Source organism: Mirounga angustirostris, unplaced genomic scaffold, assembly GCF_029215605.1.
Source record: "Mirounga angustirostris isolate CCGP_5_RB_7025 unplaced genomic scaffold, mMirAng1.0.hap1 SCAF_5, whole genome shotgun sequence".
NCBI lineage: Eukaryota > Metazoa > Chordata > Mammalia > Carnivora > Phocidae > Mirounga > Mirounga angustirostris.
The window spans coordinates 142,740,541-142,765,028 of NW_026991713.1; the positions used below are offsets into that span (position 1 = coordinate 142,740,541).

The window sequence follows — 24,488 nt, forward strand, 5'->3', positions numbered from 1 at the left end:
CCACTCACTGTGAGCATTACGCTCTCTTATATATCACTGTATTTCCAACTACATATTTAGTTGAAAAAGGCTGATTGCTGCAAAACCAATTGCAAATGTGCAACAATCAATTTGAGACCTGTTTTTAACAGACTAAGAATCAAACATTATTCAATTAGTAGGGTACATGAAAGACAGGGATCTTACTGGATTTCATGAATATAGGATGTTTTATATATAGCACATATCATTGCCATCCTATATATTTTCATCTTTTGTAGCACGACGGTAAGAACCGCTCCTGTCCCCCCGGGTCTTTCCCACAGATCCTTTCTTTTCCCATGCCATCCTATCTATTCCTTGGTATCTACCAGTGATAGGGTTTTGAAGGCCATTTGAATACCACAGACTAAAAGTGTTCTTCATTATGTGGAAGGACTTCAAGATAAAAGATATATTTCCAGTGACTGTCATCATTCCGTTTCACGTCATGACACACATGTCACAACAGTGAGTCAGTATTTATAAATAAGGCCCAGGCCATTTGCAAGAGCACCTTACCTCTTCACTTTCTTTCCTTCAGCAACCTGCAAACTGGGTATATTACCCTTACTCAAATGAGGTTAGAACCAACTTCCTCTTTGCTTTCTTGTGTCTCCCTATACCTCTACTCCTTCACTTTCTTGATCATCTTGTATGAAACGGCTTCTGGTCCTACTTCTCCATCATAAGTAAGTTCAAGCACGTGTCTACCGCTCTACGTCTTCCAGGCAGGGATCACTCGAGGATGTCTATATGCAAATACAGATTATGTCATGAAGAATTATTTTCTTTTTCTTTCTTTTGCATATTAGTGTTTGGACATTTCATTAGGATGTTGACATTGTGTATGTTGGAAGCTACGTCATGTTTTGACAGTATCTGGTAGAGCAGAGGGAAAGGGCATAAGCATGGATGTGAGAGAAGCGAGGTCAGGAAAGGTGTCCCAGCCGGCGAGGGCACCAGACGCAGAGCACAGTGGTGGACCTACCTGTCAGGGCACAGGGAGACATAGAGCAGCAACAGGGGCCCAGCCCCAGCGATGGTGGCTAAGGAGGACCTCATCCAGGAGCTGAGCTGGCAGAAGTTACAGTAGTGCACGACGGTGATCAGGACGGCTGAGCCCATGAACACGGTGAACTGCAACGAGGGGCCGGCACAATTAGTGACCCATCCCGCCCTCGCTGTGTGGGCCCCTTGCCTCACTTCCAGCTGAGCATGCTGACATCAAAGGATTCACTCACTTATCTTTCTTTTGATATAAAAATAACACAAATATCGCAAAGTATCTGGCAGTTTCAGGGACAGATCATAAATCGTTGGATTAATCACCCCAAGCTTTAGGCTGCAAGCTTGCACTGGCACTAAAACTCTCCTCCAGATGTGTGGAAACTGCACACATCATTCTGGAGGAAAGGGAAGGTAGGCCACCCGTCTCAACACCACCACCATGTAGGTGGTTACCTCTACAAAGCCTTCCTTCAGGCATGCTGCTACATGCCAACGGAAATGTAATTTGGTGTTAAAGTATCAAATGCAGTCAGCCCGCCTGGCAGCTCATGTTACACTTTCACCAAAAATAGAACTTTCCACAAGGGCATTAATTCAGTCTTCATGGGGTTTAACTTGGAAGCTTCTTCCCTGATCGACAGCAGCCGGCCCAGAGGCCAGTCACCTAACTGTGCCAGTTCAACAGGTGAGCACCATATCTTATCTGGAAACGCGGGACAGATGCTGCTTTGTAAAATGCATAGGAAAATAACGGATTTGGAGCTCGGTGAGCAGCAGGTGAGGTTGGAGAGGTCACGTGTGAGCTGGGCAGGGCAGCATCATACCCACCTCTCCCTGGCCATGGCCAGTGACAGGCTCGAGCATCTAGATAGGCCGCGTGCTGCCCTCCCTGCCTGTTCCTCTGTCCCAGGCAAGTCTTTTAAGAAGACAAGCTCAAGGTGGTGACAAAGACTTTGTACCTCTTTAGAGGCCTATATTTAAATTGCTGTCCCAAGTCATCAGGCTTACTAAAACAAGAAAGATAAGGGAGTCCCCAAGAGTCCAGAAACAAAGTCACTGGGCCTTTACTTACGTGTATGTTTGTCTCAAATTCAGAGGTGATGTGTGAATAGACTGCAAGAGCAGGGAGTGACACCAGGATGGCCCCAATGAAATGGCGCGGGAGCCAGCCGGCTATCCACTCCAGCAGGCGCTTCGTACAAGCCATCACGTCCTCCAGGAAAAACACCATCCTGGGGATGAGGAGGGGAGAAAGGAGAAATGGTGTGTCTGTGGGCGGGTCAGCCTGCTGGGGAAGATGAAGACGGGAGACCCACTGACTCTCACCTATGCTGCTGCCATGCACATGGGGGCAGACGGAGCCCCCGCCCCCCTCACTTGCAGTTGGCAGCAAGTAAATTGGACTTGCTCAGCTCATCATACCTTATTTTAAGGTCATCTGTTGCATACTGATAACACGTGCTTGTACAAAGCCAACCAAGCATGAGCTTCTGCGGGTCTCAAAGTAGATATAAGAATGGGGCACACAAATGTTAACAGGCCCCCTCAGAGGTCACCACTTGCTGTCACAGGCTGCTAGGGCACTTTGGAGTATCTGGGAATTTGGCAGGGCCCAAATTCTCACTGAGGGATGTGGCTGGCATCTGGTGGGCAGGAGCCAGGGATGGGGGCGCACTGAGACACACAGTGTAGCTCTGCCCTGCATCCCACACGACTGCCACATGCCCCCTCAGACACCCAGAGAGAGAGCCCTGCTGACAATGACCTCAGCCCAGAGCCTCATTGTGTCTCTGTGCTGCTAACACATGCTGATCTTCCAGGAATGAACCACTGTGCGAAGTACCCTTTGCTTTGGGGCCCCAGCAAGGCTCACTCAGCATTTCAGAAATCACGTCACAGGCGGCCACCCAGTGTTTGTGCCACCCAAGCCCGCACGCTGCTAGTGGTCTGCATTTGGAGCCGTCACATTTGTGTGACCGTGCGCATGAGGACACAGCTGAGGACTCTGTTATGACTTCTCAGGTGATGGTGTCCTGGCAAGAACGAGGTGAAGCACTACATAGTTTCTTTTAAATGGCTCCCTTGCTCTTTCTTTCATATTTGAGTGACAGCATTTCATCGACTCCTTCTGAAACTGTGTGTATAAGTAGGCTGTGCTTCAGGTAAGTGATGTGGACATCACAAAATAATTTTCATAAAGAAGGGGGAGCAAGTGCGTGGGGCTGAGAACCGCTGTTCAGAAGGAAAAACAGTCTGGCTAAGTGAGGGGCCCTGGGGCCACCAGGGGCCAGCACCCTCATGCCAGCAGCAGGAGATGGAAGAAGGGGCACTGGGATTCAGCTTGGCAGGGAGACCCACGCACACAGACCCTCTCTGAAGCCAGGCTGCCAGGGAGGGGAGAAGGGACAGGCAAACTCTCCTCACCTCTGGAAGTGCCAGGAAACCGCACTGAGCTTTAACAGCACAAGATCCCCTCAAGGGTCTTTGCCACACACCCAGATGCCTGCACCTTCTGTCCTGGACATCCACCATGTAGCAACCACTGGCTACAAACACATTATCTCCATGAGAAAACCGTGAATCTCGGCCATTTTCCACATGGAGCCAGGCCCTGTCTGACCCTTTTAGGGCCTGGATGGTTCTGGCCTCCTGACACTTGACGGATAATGGAGTCCTGGGAATATTTCCAAGAATAACCACAAATATGCTCAAAGGCAGAATACATAAGCCCCATGAGGAGACAGAGGAAGCCAAGTTTCAACGGGGAGAAGGCAGGACTGGGAGGCCCCCACGAAGGTCCCCAGGACAGCAGAGCTCTGAGGATGAGACCCACCGTTCTCATGCCTGCCTGGGTTCAGCACAAAATGAGGGGAGTGAAGGAATGGGCTGCAAGTCAAGATGCATGAAGGCCTCTGGAGGAGGTGCCAGGCCTGGGGCTGTACCCCGGAGCAGCCGCAGAACCAGCCTCCCTGGGGCTCCCACATACTCTGAAGCACAGATTCCCGTAGACCTGGGATCTATGCCCTCTGTGTGGTGAGAGGGAACTCCATCCCATTCCCAGCCTTGCCTCCCAGGCTTTGATGATTTGGGTAAAGTGAACTTTTAAAGTCACACCAGTGGTCATTCAGGAGCAGCGGCCACCTCATTTGGAAGGCGCTGGCCGAGCATGTGGGTGTGACAGGCCCAGCACACACCTGGGTGCAGCCAGCCTGGCATCTCTGTGGCCTACAGCCCTCTGCAGTCTCCACACCAGGGACAGCTCAGCTTCTGTAGAAGTGGGTCCAAAGGAACAGGAAACAATGGTGTAAAGGGCTTTTGAAAAAGGAATGGAGACAATGCTAGCCTCTAAGAGAGCTGGAGCCTTATCCAGCTGGAGGCCCTGTGTCAGACAGAAACCTGGACCCAGGGCAGGGAGCGTGGGTGTGAGGGGACTCACTGCACATGGGTGCCAGGTTTTCTTTGAAATGTTCTAAAATTATATGGTGATGTTTGCACAATTCTGTAGGTTTACTAGGAATCTCTGAATTGTACGCTTACATGAGTATTCATATATATGAATTATATCACAATAAAGCTGTTTTTAAAGAGGAAAAGACAAACTAGGGGCCCGAGGATACCTTGGTTTGGATTCCCCAGAAGCAGAGCTGATTTGAGAGTGGGTCCCAGGCAGCTCAGCAAGGGGTGCAAAGCCAAGACTCGAGGGGCAGGCCCATAGGGAGGGCTGTGTTACAAGGAGTCCCTTGCTATGCACCACGCAGCTCAATCCTGGTGGGGAATTTGGGTAGACAGTGAGGATGCACCCTGCAGTTATCTCAACCTGGAGGAGGCACAGGGGTAAAGTTTGAAACCCCTAGCAGCCAGAAAAGACCCTCTGCCAAGAGCCACAGGGGTAGAAGCAGGGATGGGGGGATGAGGAAAGGGGGAGTATGGGGGGGGAGGGCAATGCAGCCCATATACTTCAAAGTGGGGTGGTGGCGGGACTAGCGTTCAGAAGCCACAGGGCAGACCCGGGGCTATTGTTTCCTGTCCTGGGATGTTAGGGAAGGGGAGCAGAAACTCAATGTCAGGGCCCTTCTTCCCGTTTCTGTTTCACCTCCAGCTTCTGGAGGCAATCACTAGCAAGACTCCTGTTGAGACGGACAGGGCTGGACAGAGGAGGTGGGCACGGTGTCCAGGAGGCAGATGGGGGGGTGTGCATGTGAATGGAGTACCCTATGCATTCACACTTTATCAGAAGTACTCAGAGCGGCTGTGAGTTTCCCCAGGTGATGGTCTGAACCCTGACATCAGGCTGAGTGGATCTTGAGGGCCTACCTTCCCTCAGGGGTCCCTGCTGCCTATTCAGACCTTCCGTCCATTTCTAAATGGGTTGCTTGTCTTTTCATTACTGAGTTTACATTCTAGGTATCAGACCTCACCACAGATGCAGTCTGCATAGACTCTCTGTCCTGCAGGCTCCCTCTCACTCTGGCATGAGAAGGGATGGGTGCTCTTCAGAACAGAGAAGTTTTACATTTTGATGAGGTCCAACTTATCTCTTCTTTCTCTGGCCGCTCATGCTTTTCATGTCATATCTAAGAAACCACTGCCTGACCCAAGCTCGTGGAAACAGATACCCACAATCCTTCTAAGGGTTTCGAGTCTCACTCACACATCTACAAGAGGCACCTGCTGACCCGCAGGCGGCCGCCCATTGTGTGCTCCTGTATGCTTCTGTTCTGTTTCTCTTCCCTTTCTCATTCCCTCTCTCCCCACTTGCTCTTTTTAAGTCTTGGAGTGGGGAGCTGGCAGCTGAGGGGCTGCAGAGGACACTGACCCTCTGGTAAAGAAGGTGCCCACCTATGCCGAGGGCTGGGGTCTGTGAGGGAGGATGCTGAGCAGCAGAGCTGGCGGAGGGAAGGAAAGAGGACCAGTCACCCGAAATGAGCTTGCAGAGGCCTCTGGTGTCAGGAGGCGGGCCAGCGGAGCTGCGGCCAGACTGTGCAGCCATTAACTGGTGAGCCAGCAGAGGGAGCTAAAGGCTAAAAGCTGGAGCAGAGTTGGGCAGGTGGGCCTTTACCTGATGGAGACCACGAGGGACAGCACCTCCAGCAGCAGGGCGGCGCCGAAGACTGCCAGGGCGGCAGGCGGGGGAGGCGTGGTGGCAGCCCCGTACTTCAGGAAGCAGGTGATGGAGAGAATCAGAAACACTGTTGTTGACAGAAACACATCCAGGAGGGAGCTGAAGGTGGCACTAGCAAAAGTCTTCACAGGAGAATTCTTTATAACCTGTTTGGGGTAGGAGGGGAGGTGGGAGGCATGAGTGGGAATAGATGGCCATGGAGTAGGATTTCCATGGAAAACACAGCCAACATTTGTTGAGCACTTGCCCACCCTGGACCAAGTGATAAGTGCTTCAGGTGGGCCATCTCTCCCATCCCATTTAACAGTGAGGAAACTAAGGCACAGAGCAGTTAGGAAACTTGCACAAGGTCACACAGCAAGCTATTACAAACCAGTGAGTTCTCACAAACACATTACATACTGAGCCTGAAATCTGGGTTATGGGCTCTGCATCTGTAAAGGCCGTTGCACAAAAGCCACTTTGTGAAGCTTCCACTGAATGGCTGGGTCCCAGGTTCAGGCTGTGTGACAGCTGGCTTCATGACAGAAGTATCAGGAAGGGATTGAAGCAACAGCAGATGAAAGCATGGGCGGGTCAACAGATAGTAAGAGATGCTCATGCCTTCACTCAAGAGCATGCTCTGGGCCTGGCTCTGTGCGGGGTGCTGGGGGCAGACATGAAACATCGCCCTCTGGGAGCTCACAGCCTAACGGGGGGGACGGACAGGATCCGAAATGTCAGGGTGGTGTGGTAAACGTAACAAAGAGCCATGCACGTAATGTTAGGGAGTCACCGGGAAGGAGGGAGAAAATGAGGACAAGGCCAGCACGGAGCAAAGGGGCCTGGAAATGACATGCCAGTGACACTAGACAAAGGAGAACAGAAAGATTGGGGGTCTTCTCCCCGTGTGGATAAATTCACATGCAGATGCAGTTTGGGGCTTACAGATTGTCAGGAATCAGTACTAGCCTTCATTTTCCTATCACTCAAGGGGGGAAAGAAAAAGCTGCCAAAGCACAAAGCTGGTAGTGAACTATCCAGTGCAAACAACAAATTTCTTCAGTAGAAGTAGAAGGGGAAACACACCTCTTCTTGATAGCTGGTCCTGTAGGATCGCTCTAGCTCCTGATCCAGGAAGTTCAAGCTGAACTGATTGATAGGTGGCTTGAAAAAATAATCTTTCATCAGGCTAGGAGAAATGAAACATGCAGTTGATCAACACGGCACAGAGGCATTGCACTTACTCTATCGGCAGACTGATATCTATCTATCTATCTATATCGGCAGCTACCCAAACACCATTCCCAAAGCGTGTCACAAAAACCATGTCCAAGAGTCACTACGTGACAGATAATGCTTGACCCCTCCTTTAGAACATACGTCTGGAAAGTGCTTTGTGTTTTCAAAATACATGTTATGCTTCCACTAAACCATGACCATCTGCCATCATTATAGCACACGTTATGAGCACCCTGCTTCTGGAAACATCTTCCAGTGTCCGGGGAAGAAGGCAGCTCTGCCATGCTAGGAAACCACCACTTCTGGAGGACCAGACATGCCTGTACCGAGAGGACTTAGGCTGATTCCAAGGCTTCCGATGAAAACCTAACTCAGAGCTGGCTGTCCTGTCCTGTCGTTCAGAGCACTAACAGCAATTACCGCCGTCAGAGCTGACAGGTTGTTATCACGAAACTGTTTAGAGTTAGCATAATTGGAGTGCTATTGTCACATATGCAGACTGTGTGTGAAACCTGAAAAATAACACTCAATGATTTAATAGCAGAGACATGAAAACTGCTTTCTGTGACTCTCATTCTTTTATAGTTGCTAGCAAATAATAATATCCTTTGTATACTGCAGGAAATTTAAAAGAGTGTTAACATGATTTCAGAAGGCAAATACAGCCATGGAGTGTAGTCTCTCTCCCTCACACGGTAACGTCCGTAATTACATCAGACCCTGACATACAGGGTCCCTGCAGCCCAGTGGACTCTTTCTCTGTGACAAGTGTGCCATACCTCACTATGCTCTCAGACTCGGAAGAGAAAAAACTCCAACCCCGGATGCAGACCCCCATCTTCCCCTCCACCCAGCAAGTGTGGACAGAGGGAAAACCGGCACAGCAGCCGTACGGAGGATGTACAGTGGCCACATGTAGCTAGATGCTGTGCTGCTCCTCTGAAATTAATATTAGCAAGTTCCTTTTCTGGGAACAGAGATTAGCTCCTTTTGGGCCAATCCTCTCTCAGATAACGACAATAAACTCTGGACAAGATATAAAAATGACTCCTGGAAGGTAGTGGAGACTGACCAAAGCACGTGGGAAATGGAGAAGAGTCACACCTGGAAGAATGGAATAGCACCAGCTTAATTTCCCATACTTTACGGTTTTTCTTTTTTGCCTGAAGACAGCCATTCATCAGCACCATGTGCGGGACAGCTAAAACTCAGATGGAAAAGCCACAATCTTGCTGGCTTGGAAATTCAGAAAATAATGTTTGGGGTGCCCACAGTTGGAAAATGAGGTTGAAAATCCCAGAGAAGGGGCATCCCCAAATTCATCATATGAGCTCTGCTCAGATCTCTGGCTGACCTTTAAAATCTGCATGTGCACAGGAGACTTGAAGCAGCCTAATTAAGGCTTAAAAAAGAGCAGCAGCCACCTACCCCAGGGGAGACAAAGTTTGCTGTCTGAGTTTAGGTAAGTTAACTGCATGCTAAAACAAAGAAACAAAGAAACAAAATATTGACACTCTTCAGAGCAATATAACAGAATCCAGTTTCTAAGCACAACACAATCCAAATTTACACAACATACAAAGGAACAGGAAAATATGATTCAACTCAACAGAAGAGCAATCAATGGAGACCAATCTGAGATTACCAAGAGGGTGGTATTAGAGGTCAAGGTCACAATGTATGCAGACGTAACACATGTGAAAACTATAGCATAAGGGGTGGGAAGAGAGTAATGGATCTATACAGCTACAAGATGTCTACATTTCAAGTGAAATAATACAGGTTCGTTTGGCCAGCTCAGTCAGAAGAGCATGTGAATCTTGACCTAGGGGTCATGAGTTCGGGCCCCACGTTGGGTGTAGAGATTACTTACATAAATAAATAAGTAAACTTTAAAAAAATAATAAAGTGAAATGATACAATGTTAACCATAAGAAGACTATAAAAAAAATTCAAGGATGCCTATCTGTAAGTCCTGGATCAAGCACCAATAAATAAATAAATAAATAGATAGATAAAATAATAATAATAATGCAAAGAGGTATGGCTAAAATGCCAGTAAATATATTAAAACGAATTAAATGTCAGAAACTTTTAGAATGATTAAAAAAGCAAGACTCATAAGAGACACACTTCAAATATAAAGATACAGGTTGAAATTTTTTTTTAATGGAAATTGATATACCAGGCAAAGAGTAAGAATTAGAACGCTAGAGTTACTATATTAGTATCAGATAAAGTGGTTTTTATGACAGAGTATTACCAGGAATAAAGAGGGACACTTCAAAATGACAAAAGGACCAATTCACCGGGAATTTATAACACTCATAAATGTGTATGTACCTAAAAAAAAAGAGCATGAAAATACTTGGAACAAAAACCATCAGGACTAAAAAGAGATGCAGACAAACCCACAATTACAATGAAAGATTTTTAAATCCCTCTCTTAACACTGATAGAGCAATAGACAAAAAGTAAAGAGACAGATGATCTAATACTCCCAACCGCCTGGACCTAATTGTGTTTATGGATCGCAACATCCTACAAATGTAGAATATTCTTTCCAAGTGCATGTGGTATGTTCATGAAAACAGACACATGTGAGACCATAAAACAAGTATCAATAAATGTAAAAGGACTGAAATCATTTAGAATATGTCTTTGGCTACATGACATTAAGTCAGACATTAACAACGAACATTTCTAAATACCATTCTTCACTAAAAGGAACCAAGGCTCTTTGGACAAATGGCTGATGCCTTACTAGGGTTAGGAAGGATATAAGACGAGCCTGGAATATCCTGTTGTGCTAGAACAGGGTGCCAGAAACTATGAAAAACAATTGATGGAGGGGCTCCTGGGTGGCTCAGTCAGTTAAGCGTCCTACTCTTGGTTTTGGCTCATGTTGTGATCTCACATGGTCGTGAGATCGAGCCCCGCGTCGGGCTCCCTGCCCAGCAGGGAGTGTGCTTGAGATTCTCTCTCCCCCTTGGCCCCTCCCCTGCCCTCTTCTCTAAAATAAATAAATTAAATTTTTAAAAAATGATGGAGCCATGTCAATGTGCTCCAACTGCCAATGTGCAGTTGGTGCTCAAGTAGGAGAACTGACATTCTGAACCATCATAGTAAAGGCTATTTTAAGCAAGAACCACGATGGAGAGGAAATCTAGGGAAGTTTGCTGAGGAATGGAATACATGCATGATCTTAAAAGTACTGCTTACTAGTCACAAGGAGAAAATAACCACAGATTGGAGAGGTCAACAACACTTGCCTGGTTGCTCAAAATTACTATCACTGACGTTAGACAAATGGGCACAATGTGCCTCTGGATGGGATACCTGATGCCATTTCTGTGGCCAAAATTTCTAGCCAAACTGGAATATGAACCGTAGATTAGATCAAATATGCATCCATGTTAGATTTCCTGAATTTGGTAACCATGATTATGTAAAAGAACATCTTTGTAATTTAGGAAATAAAGTGTTTAGGGGCAAAGAGCATGATATATCCAACTTACTATTAAGTGGTCCAGAAAAAAAAAACACACATAAATTTCATAAAGAAAGAGAGAGAGAGAATAAAACAAAATAGTAAAATGTTAAAAGTTGGTAAATCAAGCAAAAGGTAAAATGAGAGTTCTTTGTATTATTCATGCAACTTTTCTGTAAGTTTCAAATTATTTCAAAATAAAGTAAAATACTGACAATGGAGGGGCAAACACATGGGGATAGGGTGACTCAGAAAAAGGGAGAGACTCCTACCTGCAAATCTTTACTTTCATTGGGAATGGTTGACTCTTACCTGTCTTCTTTGATAACATCAACAAAATGGGCATCTGTTTTCTCCCGGATGTTCTTGAATCTCAGCGGAAGGAGAGCTGACTGGTCCAAGCTCACTCCTGCCCACCTTCCCTTTTCCTGTAAGATCTCACACAGGGAGGTCTGACTGTTGGTGAGCTTCTCCTCTTGGGGAGGGCTCAGAAGTCCGTTCTGAGTTTTGGAATTCGGTGCTCCAGGAGCCTGCCTCAAGACAAGGGTAGTGGGGGGCAGACACAGAGGCTGCAGGGCGAGCATGCAACAGTGCTATTCCAGCCCGACCTCTGCCATGATGGGGCCCCACTGCACGCTTGACCAGCACCTTCATATCTCTGTTCTAACCTGACGCTCAACCTCTCCACCCATTTGCTTCTCCCTATCCCCCTATTTCGTCAGATTGCACCTCCAGGGGCTGAGGCAGCCTGGAAGGTGACATCATGGGAAGAGCCAGTAAGAAGGTAGAGAGAAGGTCACAGAAGATTGAGGCTCTTGGAGCTTGCTAACCACAGAATCAGCATTGCAGAGGGCCATGGGGGAAGGTTTGGGGGGCGAGGGCGATGGATGTGGTACGAGGATCCATCCAGGGGAAGGTGCCAGGTGACACAAGGATGGAGGATAACAGACATAGGCCTCCCTGGAGACTCAGCCTTTATAAGCATTCTTGGAAGGGCTCTCAGATTTGGTCTTTGTTCTGCTTTCCATTGCAGCCCTGGCTCTGTCTCCAAGTGAGACTTCTCTGGCAGTCCTTGCTGCTGACCCCAACCCCAAGCCTCTCTTTACAATGCAACTTTGCTCTGGCAGAGCCCCCCTTCTCTCTGCACATCCACACTGTACCACGTGTTCCAGCCCCAGAGATCTCCCCTAGCTACTGCAGTCCACGTGGCTTTAAGCTCTTACTGCCCATGAAGGGAGTGCCATCCAGCTGGGCATGTGATTATTCTATTTCACAAGGGTTAGACCTGACTCTCCATCCTGATCTTCACTGGTCTATTACTGATCTATTCAAAACCCTCAGGATGAGAAGGTGTGGCATGGTGTTACTTAAGGGGAGTTATTCTTGGAACTGAGAAGCTGACAAGACAGGAATGTCACCTCAGGTGGAGGCACCAGGGGAGGAACCGACAGGTACAACAGCCAAGAGCTTGTTACCTTAGTGCTGTTTTTATGTTCCTCTTGACAGCCATTTTGGACCGCTCCTCCTCCTACACCAGCTTCTGATTTGGGGGCCAACATGATGCCGCATGAAGGACAGTTCTACAAGAAAAACATACACCATAGGAACACACCCAGAAAGCACGGCCACAATCCGTAATTCAAGTCTATCATTGCAACTGGCTGTCACGCTGAATGGTGGAAACCAACTGGAAGGGCTCCTGAGCCCCTTGAACAGGAGTCAAAAACAAACTGGTGAAGTGAAAACGGAAACATGTCCACATGAAGACCAGCACATGGATACTCAGAGCAGCGCTGTCCGTAACAGCGAGAAAGTAGAAACAACTCGAATGTCCATCAATGGATGAATGGATCAACTAAATGTGGCCTGTCTGCAGAATGGAATATGATTCAGCCGTCAAAAGGAACGAAACACTGACACCTGCTCCAACATGGATGAACCCTGAAAACATTGTCAGGTGACAGAAGCCAGACACAAAGGACCACATGTTATATGACTCCAACTGTAGAAAATGTCCAGAAAAGGCAAACTCATAGAGATGGTAAGGTGATTACTGGGTGCCAAGGTTGAGGGGACGAAGGAATGGGGAGGGATCTAATGGGTGTCTGGGGGGGTGATGAAAATGTTCCAAAACTGACTGTGGTGATGGATGCACAATCTTGCAAATATACTAAAAACCACCAAAATGTATACTTTAAAAGGGTAAATTTTATGGTAACATGAATTGTATCTCAATAAAGCTGTTATTAAGCCAACCAACCATCCACTAGGCTACATGAGGTTCTCGAGCTCTGTGTGATGGTGAGCCGTTCGGGTAAAACAGGCTGGAAAGTCAAAGGGACATGCTTACAGACCTAGGAGTTCTCAGAAGCCTGAGCAATTAGCTGACCTGGAAAAGAGAAGTCAAGGCTTAATGCCATCAGGTAGAGCAGAAAGGGCCAGGCTTTGCTTCTCACAACCAGGGTGTGGAGATGCCCTGTTCAAATTACTCACCTCCGTCCTTTCACCTATAAAACGAAAGTGGTGCCACAGCTCTTGCAGATGTGTGGTAAGAGCTAAGTGAAGACATGTGTAGACAGTCTAGCCTTGCTCCTGGCACTCAGTGCATTCTTAATCAATTCACTCTTACTATCAATGGGATCCAGTAAACTGGCAGCCACCACCAAGACAGCAACTAAGAGCTTCCAATGGAGAAGACGAATGGCAGCAGGACAGATTTAGAGGGATTCTGACAATTTCTAGCATAATTAGCACTGTTACACACTGGAACACATTATAGGAGGCTAGGCACTATTTTAGAAATTTAATGTAAGTATCACCCACGGGCAAGGATATGAGCTATATTACATCCTAAGTTAGATTTCAGGCCTCTGCTGTATTAAATAAAAGAAAGATTCTAAAGAGTTGTGTCATCTGAGAATCTAATGCAACGCGCAAGTTTGAACATTCATATTCATTCAAAAAATGAAAATACACACGCCAAAGTGGCAGGCCAAATCATTAACTAACATACCTGAGTGAACAGCAATACCAAGGTAAAACATGCCTATAGCTCTTTAAACACTGACATCATTGACAGGGGCAGAATGTTCTAATTGCCAGTAATATAACATATAAATTTATTTTAATGCACCTTGGTAATGACTGAGTTAAACGTCAAAACATGTTGCTAATGGGGCCACTGATCTTCTCAAAAGAAAAAACAAAATCCAACACCCTCGCAGGGAGCGCCCTCAGGAGTCTTGCTGGGCTTGTCACTGGAGCGCGGTGACTTTACCCCTCTGCGGGGGGCGAGGGCTGCGAGAACGACTCTGGTGGCTGCGGTGGTGGCAGGTTGCTCCTCTAGGGCAACACTGGCCTCTGCAAGGGCCAGCTGGCAGCCCAGGGAGAGTGGTGGGCACGGGGACAGTCCGAGAGACTCTAACCTGAGTCATACCCTTAGGGTCTGGGGCTTTCCCCAGTCTCGGGCAGACAAGACAAAGTAGTAAGAGTTATTTCTCTGGCCACTTTTGACACCTGAAGACTAGAGAAGTAGTGTGACAAGACTATTCTAATTAGTTCCCGGAAGCTACCCCTTACTGGTAGTGTAGCACAGGGATCAGAGGTGCTGGTTTCGAAATCAAACTGTCATGGACCAAATCTTGGTTCGAACACTGACTAGGGTAGGGGGATCTCGAAGCCTCAGTTTCCCCTTTCCACAACAGGACTGTGTCTCCCATAAATGAGGTTGTGGAAGAGTGGGCAAGGACGAGGATGCCGCATCCTGGCCCAGTGGGAGGACTGTGGCTGACTGGGGATATCCGGCAGGGGGAAGGCTGCACGAGCAGATGCACACATGCATTCACCACCCTGGGCTCTGCCTGAGGTGCTAGTGGGTACTCAACACATGTTGGTCCTTAACAGTGAAACTTCTGGTTATGAAGACCACGCAGCTGTAATATGATGTCCTTATCACAGACAGGACAGCCATCCTTGGTATCTCTCGGTCTCAGTTTGTTCCTAAGCACTTTTCTCTCCTCAAGTACACATACAAGATGTTTTATGCACTTAGAGCCATAAATACGCAACAGAGACTAACAAACCTCCTGGACACCAGAGGGCACACACCGTCTACGAAGGATTCCCTGCACACGCACTTAAGGCACACAACTTCAGCACGATGCCCTCTCTCCGGAGGTTGACTGTGAAGGCGCTGGGAAGCCCGTGGAGACTGGGAGTGTCCATGGGGACTGGGCTGATCTCCAGAAGCCTATGACTGTGGTCTTCACAACTGGGCAACCCAAGTCCACATCCCTTTGACACAGAGAGGCTATGCGGCCTCTACCTGCTGTGATAAAATGTTCTAATACAGAGGCAAGGTCTGGTAGACTGTCCACAAAAGAACCTCAGGGAGCAAAGGCACAGACATAATGTTCATAAATGGTCTCAGAGACTCTCCTCGGGGAGGTTCAGGTGCTTGTCAGAGTCACATGGGAAGCAGTAGAGAGCAGGCACTGTGGCTGGGACCCCCCATGGCCTGAACAGTGCTCACTACTCCCTCTGCACCCCTACAGCAGCTTCATCCAGGGAGTGGGGACACCAGGGGCGGGGGGGGGGGGAACCAGCTGTGGATTCCAGGCCCGCCTGTAGCAAAGCAGCCCCAGGAACTTACAGCACATGGATCCAGAAGATCATTTCACTGTACTTTGAAAATGTGGCTCTTTTCCTTCCGTTTCTTCCTCATCTACTTTGCTTTTTGGGGGAAATTTCATTGATTAAATCTTTAAAACAAATGAAACAAAAAATCCTAGAGAAGTCCATCTGCCTGATGAAGACATCCTCACATCTTGACACTCCTTTCTGACGTGTGGCGAGCGTCCCTTCTGCACCAGGAAGGTCCCACAGGCAGAGGGTGGGTCTGTTTCCCCTCTCCACTACCCACAAAAACTTTAACTATTTTCCAGCTTCATTTTAATCAGGGTTAAAACACCTCACAAACTGGTTTTTGCCAAGCACCCAGATACCTCTGGGAGATGTTTCCCTACCCATTAAACAACTGCCTCTCCTCCTGCTGAGAAACCCTCACTAGGAAGAGCACTTTGGACTTTAGGGAACTATCTGGGGTAGCTTACCATCTTGGGAGACATGCCCGATATGCCAGATAAAATCACTCTTACAACGATGGCAGCTGCTGTGATGGAGAGTCACCTGTGTGCTGAGCACATCCTCATGCGTGCAGGGTCTGTGGTCTCATGCGCCTGGCCTCAGTTAATCCTTGTAACACACCACAAGACCACTTGGAGGACACAAAGGTTCGTCAGCAGCGGGAGTCAGCCTGCAGGTTCCTGGTCCCTGACCACTGTGCAGCTTCTCTCTGTTCTTTTCCTCACATAGGAAGGACCCAGGAATCATCCTGGCACTATGACCTCCTGGGCCTCGTTCCCCTCAAGTAGCCCAAGCAGTTATGACCACCTCCTGGTGCTTCTAAGTGGTACTACTGGCACACTGGCACCAAGGGAAGCTTTATTAAGACCAGCTAAGGTCCCCAAAACAGAGTACTCTACAGGTCAAGGCGTGTGCTGGCTGTTGCCTGGGAAACCCGAGATCCTTGGAGAACACCCAAGAGCAATCTCTGCATTTTCCCAGATGATCTCTGCTCCTTCCCCAACGCAGACATGGGCTTTGGAGGGGAGATAGTAACTTTCTCTAACACACTTGAACACATTTGCATTTGTTTTTAACACATTTCAATACACACACCCTACATTCTGTTCAGAATATATGGCATAAAGCTATAAAATAGGTTTTTCTTCAAGGCTATTTCTCTTCACAAGATAAATCATTTCTAAGCCAACAGCTGTCCTTTTTCATAACTGTCAAGGAAGAAAACAGGGAAACCTCTTTTCTGAGAAATGAAGAGGAAACATCAGAAAAGCGCTGGCTCTGCCTGTTTAGTCTGCTGAACGTGACTATTTGGTAAGCTGTCCTAGGACCAAGAGAAGCAACACTGGCTCCCAAGCTCAAAACTCAGGCTGAAAGTGGCAGGCAGAAATGTGCAACAGTAACAACAAACAGACCTACTGAGGCCCACCCGAGGTTCTCGGCTCTCTGCCTGCAGTCCTTATAAGCACCCATGAAGCAGACACTATGATTTGCTCCATTCCACACACAGGAAACTGAGGTAGAGAAGAGAAATGACTTGCCCGGAGTCTCACTGTCAGAGAGTGACAGAGGGGAGCTTAAGCCCACGCAGCTGCAGCCTGGACCCCATCTGTGCATGTGACATCTCCGGGGAGCAGGAATGGGGGGGGCAGTGCGACATTGTTTAAGCTAGTGGGTTAGCATGAGCATCAACACTTCCAAGTAGATGATTTCTACAACCAAAATACTAGAGAAAAAGAGAAGCAGGAATTGTTACAGAAAAAGAAAGGCATCCCAGAAGCTTTAAGAATAGAAAGTGCACAGTCTGAGAATACGGGAGGCAAAAAATAAATAAATAAAATAAAACAAAAAACCTGTAAAAATCAGACCCAAGATCTCGGAGTCACAGAGTGTGGAGTCATAAAACCCTGCTCAGACTCCCCAGCCCTAGACAACCACCGAGTGTAATAACTAAGGCTGATGAGGTGAGAAGATCATTCCTGTGCTGTGGGAATATTCCATCAGCAAGTCAAATAAGAAAATATTGGGTATTTTGGGAAACTTCATTTACATGTAATACTTCACTACCTGATGATACCAGTTAAATGATGCTGGACTTATCTTCTCATGTCAATTCATATGTAATATATAATAGAAATACAACCAATGTTACACACCTAACATTTATATTATATAGAATGATTAAAATAACATAGAGTAAAATAGTTAATACATATATATTAGACATTTAAACCGCGCAACAGCTTAGACTTATGGGGAGCGGTAAAGACAGTTCAGGGAGGGCGCCTGGGTGGCTCAGATGGTTAAGCGTCTGCCTTCGGCTCAGGTCATGGTCCCAGGGTCCTGGGATCGAGTCCCACATCGGGCTCCCTGCTCCTTGGGAGCCTGCTTCTCCCTCTGCCTCTCTCTCTCTGTCTCTCATGAATAAATAAATAAAATCTTAAAAAAAAAAAAAAAAGACAGTTCAGGGAGCTGCCACGTGTCCTTCTCCAGCGTTCCCGAACGTCAGTGGCTCACGGCAACCACGGCATGGCCATCGAGACTACAGCGTGAGCGCTGGCCCAGCACTAACTACGCTCAGATTTCCCCGCTTTTCCCCGAACCGCCTTTTTCTGTACCAGGATCCCACGCTGCATTCAGCGTCTCCTTGTCTCCTCCAGCCTGTGGCAGGTCCTTGGTCTTTTCTCGTCTTCAATGACTTGTCACTGTTGCAGTGCCCTGGTTAGGCGTCAGGTGTTGTGTGATTTGGCAGAAGGACCCCACAGAGGTGACGTGCCCTGGTCAGCACATCACATGGCGGAGGCACATACACGACACTGCAAGTCTTATTAATTGTGATACCGGCCTTCATCGTTCAGTGAGGCAGGGCCTGCCAGGTTTTCCACTGTGGAGTTATTATTCTTCTCTTTGTCATCAGCAAATATCCGGGGGGCGGGGGGCAGTGCTTGGAGGCTGTGGAAATATCCTGTTTCTCCTTAAACTTCTACCCGCTAATTTTAGAATTCACTGAAGGACCCTGCCGGCAGCAAATACTACGGTCGTGTTCTAGTGTTGGTTCTCTCTCCCTCACTCCTTCTACCTCCATCAGCTGGAACTCTTCTGTAAGGTGTTGATTTCCATGGGACAGGCTTTCTCCTAGCTGAAGGAAACACACATGACTGGAAATATAGATAAAACCTGAACGTCTTTTTTTAAAAAAACTTACTTTATGTTCACCTTTCAGAGGGAGCAATTAGACTACTATTTATTTTATAACAGCTTTATCAAGATAGAATTCACATACCATGCAAATGACCCATCTAGAGAATATATAATTCTGTGGCTTTTAGTGTATTCACAGAATTGTGCAACCATCACCACTACCAATTCGACCACCATTTGTAAGAAATACTTATTTAGTATCTAAACTATAGATAGACAGATATTTACTACCTTTTCCATTTCTGAAATGAACTAAAAGGCCCACTGCCTCCTCACACTGAGCCCACGGAGCCTCATCATAATTATTTTACATACAAATAACAGGGAGATAAAAGAAGTGACCATTTATTTAGAGTCATTAAAAAAGTCATAGGGACTGCCACAGAAGGATGGTCCCTGGGGCTACTGACCTCAAAGGGAAAGTATTACCCTTTTGAAAACAGAACAGATCCTCCCTAAATTGCCCCCATGTGGGTGAATCTACATCATTCGCCTCATTACTAACTGTAAACATGTAGAATTGCCCTATGAGCGCACAGCCCCAGGGTTCTGAATAATAGATTAAGGTTAAATTCACAAAGACTAGCTGAGCAGGTGTCTTTCCAATGAGGCCCATTAGAGATGAACTAAGATGCTTTCACCACTCACAAAGTTCACTGGTTGGGACTGATGTGATTTAAAAAAAAACCATCCACATGTTTGGTTTTCATTTATTTGTTCTTCACGAAGATGCCTGACCAGCTATGTTCCTTGGCACAGGTAGTCTCAATCCATCCATCACCCACAGTGTTCATGGAGAAGGAACAGCAGACATCCCCTGGAGAGCTGAGGTCACACTAAACGGGCCAAGGTGCTCATGCTCTGATGTCACATGTGTGACGTGGTTACATCCCCTACAGCAAAAACTGAAGAACCTCCCTCATATCAGAACAGAGAAGCCAAGACCTTCCTGAGAGAGTCAGTGACTCCTTGTGGGCAAATCAAAGCCTTACCTGTCTCCTCCTGCCCTTCTTCACTCCTACCACGGTCAGTGTCCATTTCTCCATGCGGAGTGAATACACACGTGTCCAGTGTTAACAGAGCTTCTACTCCAAACCTAATATTCATGGACATTACTTCAGCTGATCTTCACAGCAAACCTGGGAGACAGTCATTACCATCTCACTGTGGCCAAGAGAAACTAAATGACTTGCTCACAGTCCCAAGACCAAGGCTTTGAGAAGCCCTTTCCACAGTAGTACTCCTCTCCCCCCCATTACGCTATCCAGGGTCTTCCTGATGAGAAACTCTCACTGCCAGTCACTCAAGAAGCCAAGGCTTGGGTGTGGGAAGGGGTCCCTCTGACCTATGACCTCAGGGCCAAACCCTTTGACCTTTGACGTCACTACTAGATCATCACAGTAGTCATACTATTTAATGAAATATTAGGTAAAAATCCTCCAGCTATGAACTGGGAGACAACTCACATGGGACATGTGCACAAGGAGTGGAAAACAAATGCTTCGTTGACGTTACCTGCTTCTATTCAGTTCTGCCTGGGCTCCTGAACTCGGTCCTTCTCGGCCTAGCTCTGCAGAGCTACAGTTCTCTGTGTATCATTCAAGAAAAAAACTTAAACCAAAAGAAAGTTATAGTTATCTACCCCATGCCAGGCTGTACACTTGGGGAAAACGTAAGTTATTTCACACATGGGTTCTACCCGCATTCAAAGAGCTCACAGGAAGCTGCATAAGAAACAAGTAAAGGTGTACATTACAGCTGAATGGGCCGAGGATGTGAAGATGGGGAGACAGCACTGTTAGCTGGAGGAGTCACTGGAAACTCCAATGACACTGAACAGGGCAAGGAAGAGCAGCTCAGAGGGATAGGGACAGTGAGGTGCACTGCAGGTGACAGGAGCGACAGGTCAAGGCACACATGCATTCACCTGAGGAATATTCACTCAACACCTTTCCCTAATTTCTTGGTTCCTGCATGAAACTCCTTCCACTAGACAATCATTCCCCCAAAAGGTGTGGCCTGAAGAAAGAAGTCTGTGGTCACAGAAGCCCAAGAATGCCGCTGCCACATCCCTCTCTGGAGGCCTAACGTGGACAGTAGCACGCTAAAGGCTCCGAGATGTCCTGGAGCACAGAGACCCTTTCTACAGGATGTAGCCCAGAACTGTGCAGGTGTCCTTGACCACAGAATGCTTTTTCCATACTTGCCACCTATTTTCAACCTGAGAAACTACTGCTCAGAGAATGTACATTCAAGGGAAACACTGCCTGACACAGGCCCCCTCTGCGAGCCAGGGCTCCCGCACTGGGCAAGGATATGCGGGGTTGGTGACAGAAGTCCACACAGGAGCCACCTCTTGCTGGACGAGGGGGTAGCAGCCACAAAGGAAAGAAGCTCGTTCACAGGGAGAGTCAACAGACCCTGGCAAATGATTAGGAGGAACCACTCAGTGTTTCTAGCTAAACGGTAAAACTAACCGTAGTGCAGACATAAGGCAACAAACCAATGACACATGGGACAAGTGCACAGGGTAAATCTACACCAAGAACCTATGAGCGAGCAGCCAGTATTTTTTCTGTTGTGTGAAAACTCTTACCCAAAAGAAAGACTTATACGTCAGATTAGAATGTATGTAATCCTTGAAGCGGACCTCAGTTTTCTTTCAGGCTTGACGATAGCTCCTAAAAACTCACTCAGTTACCCAGCGCATACTATTTGCAAGGCACTCACAGAGGCCTGCTCTTACCTGACCCCACGAACTAGAAGCAAAGGGGCCAGATTGCACATGACTTCCCCAGAGTGGCAAAGCCTGGAGACCACGCTGTCTACCTCTCTGTGCTCCTTCCACTCCAACCACGGGGGCGGTCCTCATCTCAGATGTCCTCACATGAAAATATCCCAGAAATTATACTTCAAGATCCAGCTCGTCCTTCCTCCCTGGAAGGGACACAAAGATCTTTTCCCCCCACCAAAATTCTTTTTGGCAGACACAGTTAACTTAATAGATCACAAGATTTTCAGAAAACTTTCAATGACTATTTAAAAATTTATACATGACAACAGAATATGCTAAATAGTTTTTTATCTATCCAGATTTTTAAAATAAAGAAAAATACATTTATATCTTTAACTATAACTATATACATTTAACTAGAACAAGAAATGTTCTCTGGGATAAGAGAAAACCTTTTTAGATCAATTTAGCACCAAATCGCTGTCACTAAAATTGGAAGTTAGGTGCTATGGCTAGAAACACACATACACATAATCTAACATGGCAGGCAAACACAACACATCATTTATTTTTGGATTTGAGCTCTATTTCTCTACTTAAATACAGCTCAGTTTGAAGCCCGGAGGAAATAATTTCTCTCTAAATAATGAAGCTGTATTTGGAAAACCACGTTTTCAACTTCTCCCTCTACAATGGTTCCTGCCCACGCTCAGGGACAGCCCATGAGCCCGAGAGCGGAGAACTCCTCTTCCTGACTGCTGCAAAACATCGCCCCGAGCAGAGGCTGTCTTGAAAGTGCGCAGGCAGTAAGGAAATTTCAGAGACATTAGCAGTATGCTGAGGACATGGGAAAGGACCGCGTCTAGTACCCTACCTCATGGGTTCTCAACCAGAGGGGATTTTACCCTCCCTCAACCCTCAGGGGTCACTGGGCAGTGTCTGGAGGCATTCTCCATCACCACAATGGGAAGAGTGGGTGCTCCTGGCATCTGGTGGGTGGGAGCCAGGAATGCTGCTCAATATCCCACAGTGCACAGGCCAGCCCCCACCACAAACAGTTACCTGGCCCAAAACATTCCTAGTGCTGACAGCTGAAAAACCCTGCACTAACGTAACAAAGCATATGATAAAAATGATACACAAGTGCTATTAATAAACCTGAGCATGAGAATTACACAAAGTAACTGGCCGACAGGGACTACGGATTCTGGTGGAGGGAAATGACCTGGATGCCCACGTTATGATCCTGTTGAACTTAAATACCAGCAGAGCTGGCTTTCAAAGCTGTGAATGAATGTGGATAAACAGGAACATACTGGATTAAAGCTGTAACAACAGGCCATCATTTGGACCAACATATCGTTTGATTATTTGAGAGCACAACACAGTGAAGGGGAACTGTTATCTCTCTCTCTTTTTCTTTTTTTTTTCAAATGGAAACAGCAAATATTTCAACAGTAAAAACAAACAAGAGATACCAGTGGGGGAAATGAAATCACATGTGAAAACTGAGGAGCAGCTCATACACTGGTGTGGTTTCCTATACCCATGGCCCGCCACGTTAATCCTGTGGCAGTTGATGATGACAGAAATGGGTACGTGGAGACAGCCACCAGGAGGTCTCTGCCCCAACAATGAAATGCTGTAATGTTCCCGGCAAGCCCGCACTCTTTCAGTGAGCTACGCCACAAGATTCACCCACACAAACAAAATTTAAAATAATCGTGAGACATTCTATTTCAAGAGACATAGGAGCACTGGGGAAAATGGTCTCTGAAATAAGACACGAACGAGCTCACTAAGCAAGCTGCGAGAAGAATCACCTTTACTATCACTTATCATTAGCTTTCAGAGATCCCCAAAAGACAGCATAGGTCTCAGGAAAAGAAAACAACAGCTCGAGTGAGAACCAAATTGATGCAGTGTGGAAAGAAAATGGAGGTGCATAATATGTCAAAAAAGCAAAGATGTTAAAAAATGCAAAATGCTGGTGACTTCATACTAAATTTAAAAATCGCAAAAAAACAAAGTGAAGGGCATTCCAAGTCGTCTGCCACAGACCCAAAGGCTGCTTATTATTTCACATGTTCTACTGCAGAATTAATATAAAATTTTAGAAGTAGAAAAAAAAAACTAACCTTAAGGTTATCAAAGGTTTTGACAGTCTGCGCCAAGTCACTGACACTCCCTGGCGATGCTGTCCCCTGTCCCCTAGGACCCGAGGACACCCGTGAGCCGTCAATGACCTCAAAGCCAGAAAGCAAGGCCTCTGAACAGCTGCAATGAGACTCCTTCGCTCTCTGACCCGCTATCAGGTATGTCTTCAAACCTATGGATAAAAATTACAATCAGCACAGATGGAAACCACTGTTGGTTGAAATGCAGCTTGATCTTGCTTTCTATGCAGGACATGCTCCTGAAAAGTGGAGAGTAAAGTGAAAATATGAATGTCATATTTTACTACTGATTTCTATGATCTTTTCAGAGATGCGCATATTTCAGGGAGAATGTTTGCTTCCGAGACACACCATTTACTTACATCATGTTGTCTTTGAACTTTGGCGGCACATTTTACCTTGGGGGGCTGAAATGAGCATTAAAAAGCTCCTCTATGCAAGGGTCACATGACTGCTTTGTGCCGGTAGCTCAGCAGACAATGATGGTTGACCCTAGACATTCTTGGGCTTATTTTGTTCAGTCAGTCTATATGCGAGGGTGATCTAGAATATGGACCATGTTACCTATGTCAGGATTGCAAAACTGCCACGAAAAGTGAAACCGTAATGTGCACCACAGGAGTAATTAAAACCTCCCTTGATACAGATGATCAAGTATCAGTTTTCTGTTGGATCTAAACATTCATAGCAAGAACATGCAGTTTTTGTCAAGCTGTAGTCTATGATAATTTTATTCTCTCACAAAATCCTCATTAAAAAAAGTGGGGCGGGGGGAGCACCTAGGTGGCTCAGTCGGTTAAGCATCTGATTCTTGGTTTCGGCTCAGGTCATGATCTCAGGGTCCTGAGATCAAGCCCCAAGTTGGGCTCTGCA

At 46.8% G+C, this 24,488-nt stretch overlaps 1 protein-coding gene across 2 annotated transcripts in view; it reads right to left on the reverse strand.

Moving 5' to 3' along the window:
* The window catches only part of ADCY9 (adenylate cyclase 9), a 119,796-nt gene that overhangs the window by 11,638 nt on the left and 83,670 nt on the right, over positions 1 to 24,488 (reverse strand). For both annotated transcript variants that reach the window (XM_045870410.3, XM_045870409.3), the window contains exons 3-9: positions 23,577 to 23,767; positions 12,338 to 12,442; positions 11,175 to 11,392; positions 7,220 to 7,322; positions 6,089 to 6,297; positions 2,102 to 2,261; positions 1,010 to 1,158 (exon numbers count right to left, since the gene is read on the reverse strand). In XM_045870410.3, coding sequence (XP_045726366.1) covers positions 1,010 to 1,158; positions 2,102 to 2,261; positions 6,089 to 6,297; positions 7,220 to 7,322; positions 11,175 to 11,392; positions 12,338 to 12,442; positions 23,577 to 23,767 — 1,135 coding nt within the window. The remainder of the gene's footprint in view (positions 1 to 1,009; positions 1,159 to 2,101; positions 2,262 to 6,088; positions 6,298 to 7,219; positions 7,323 to 11,174; positions 11,393 to 12,337; positions 12,443 to 23,576; positions 23,768 to 24,488) is intronic.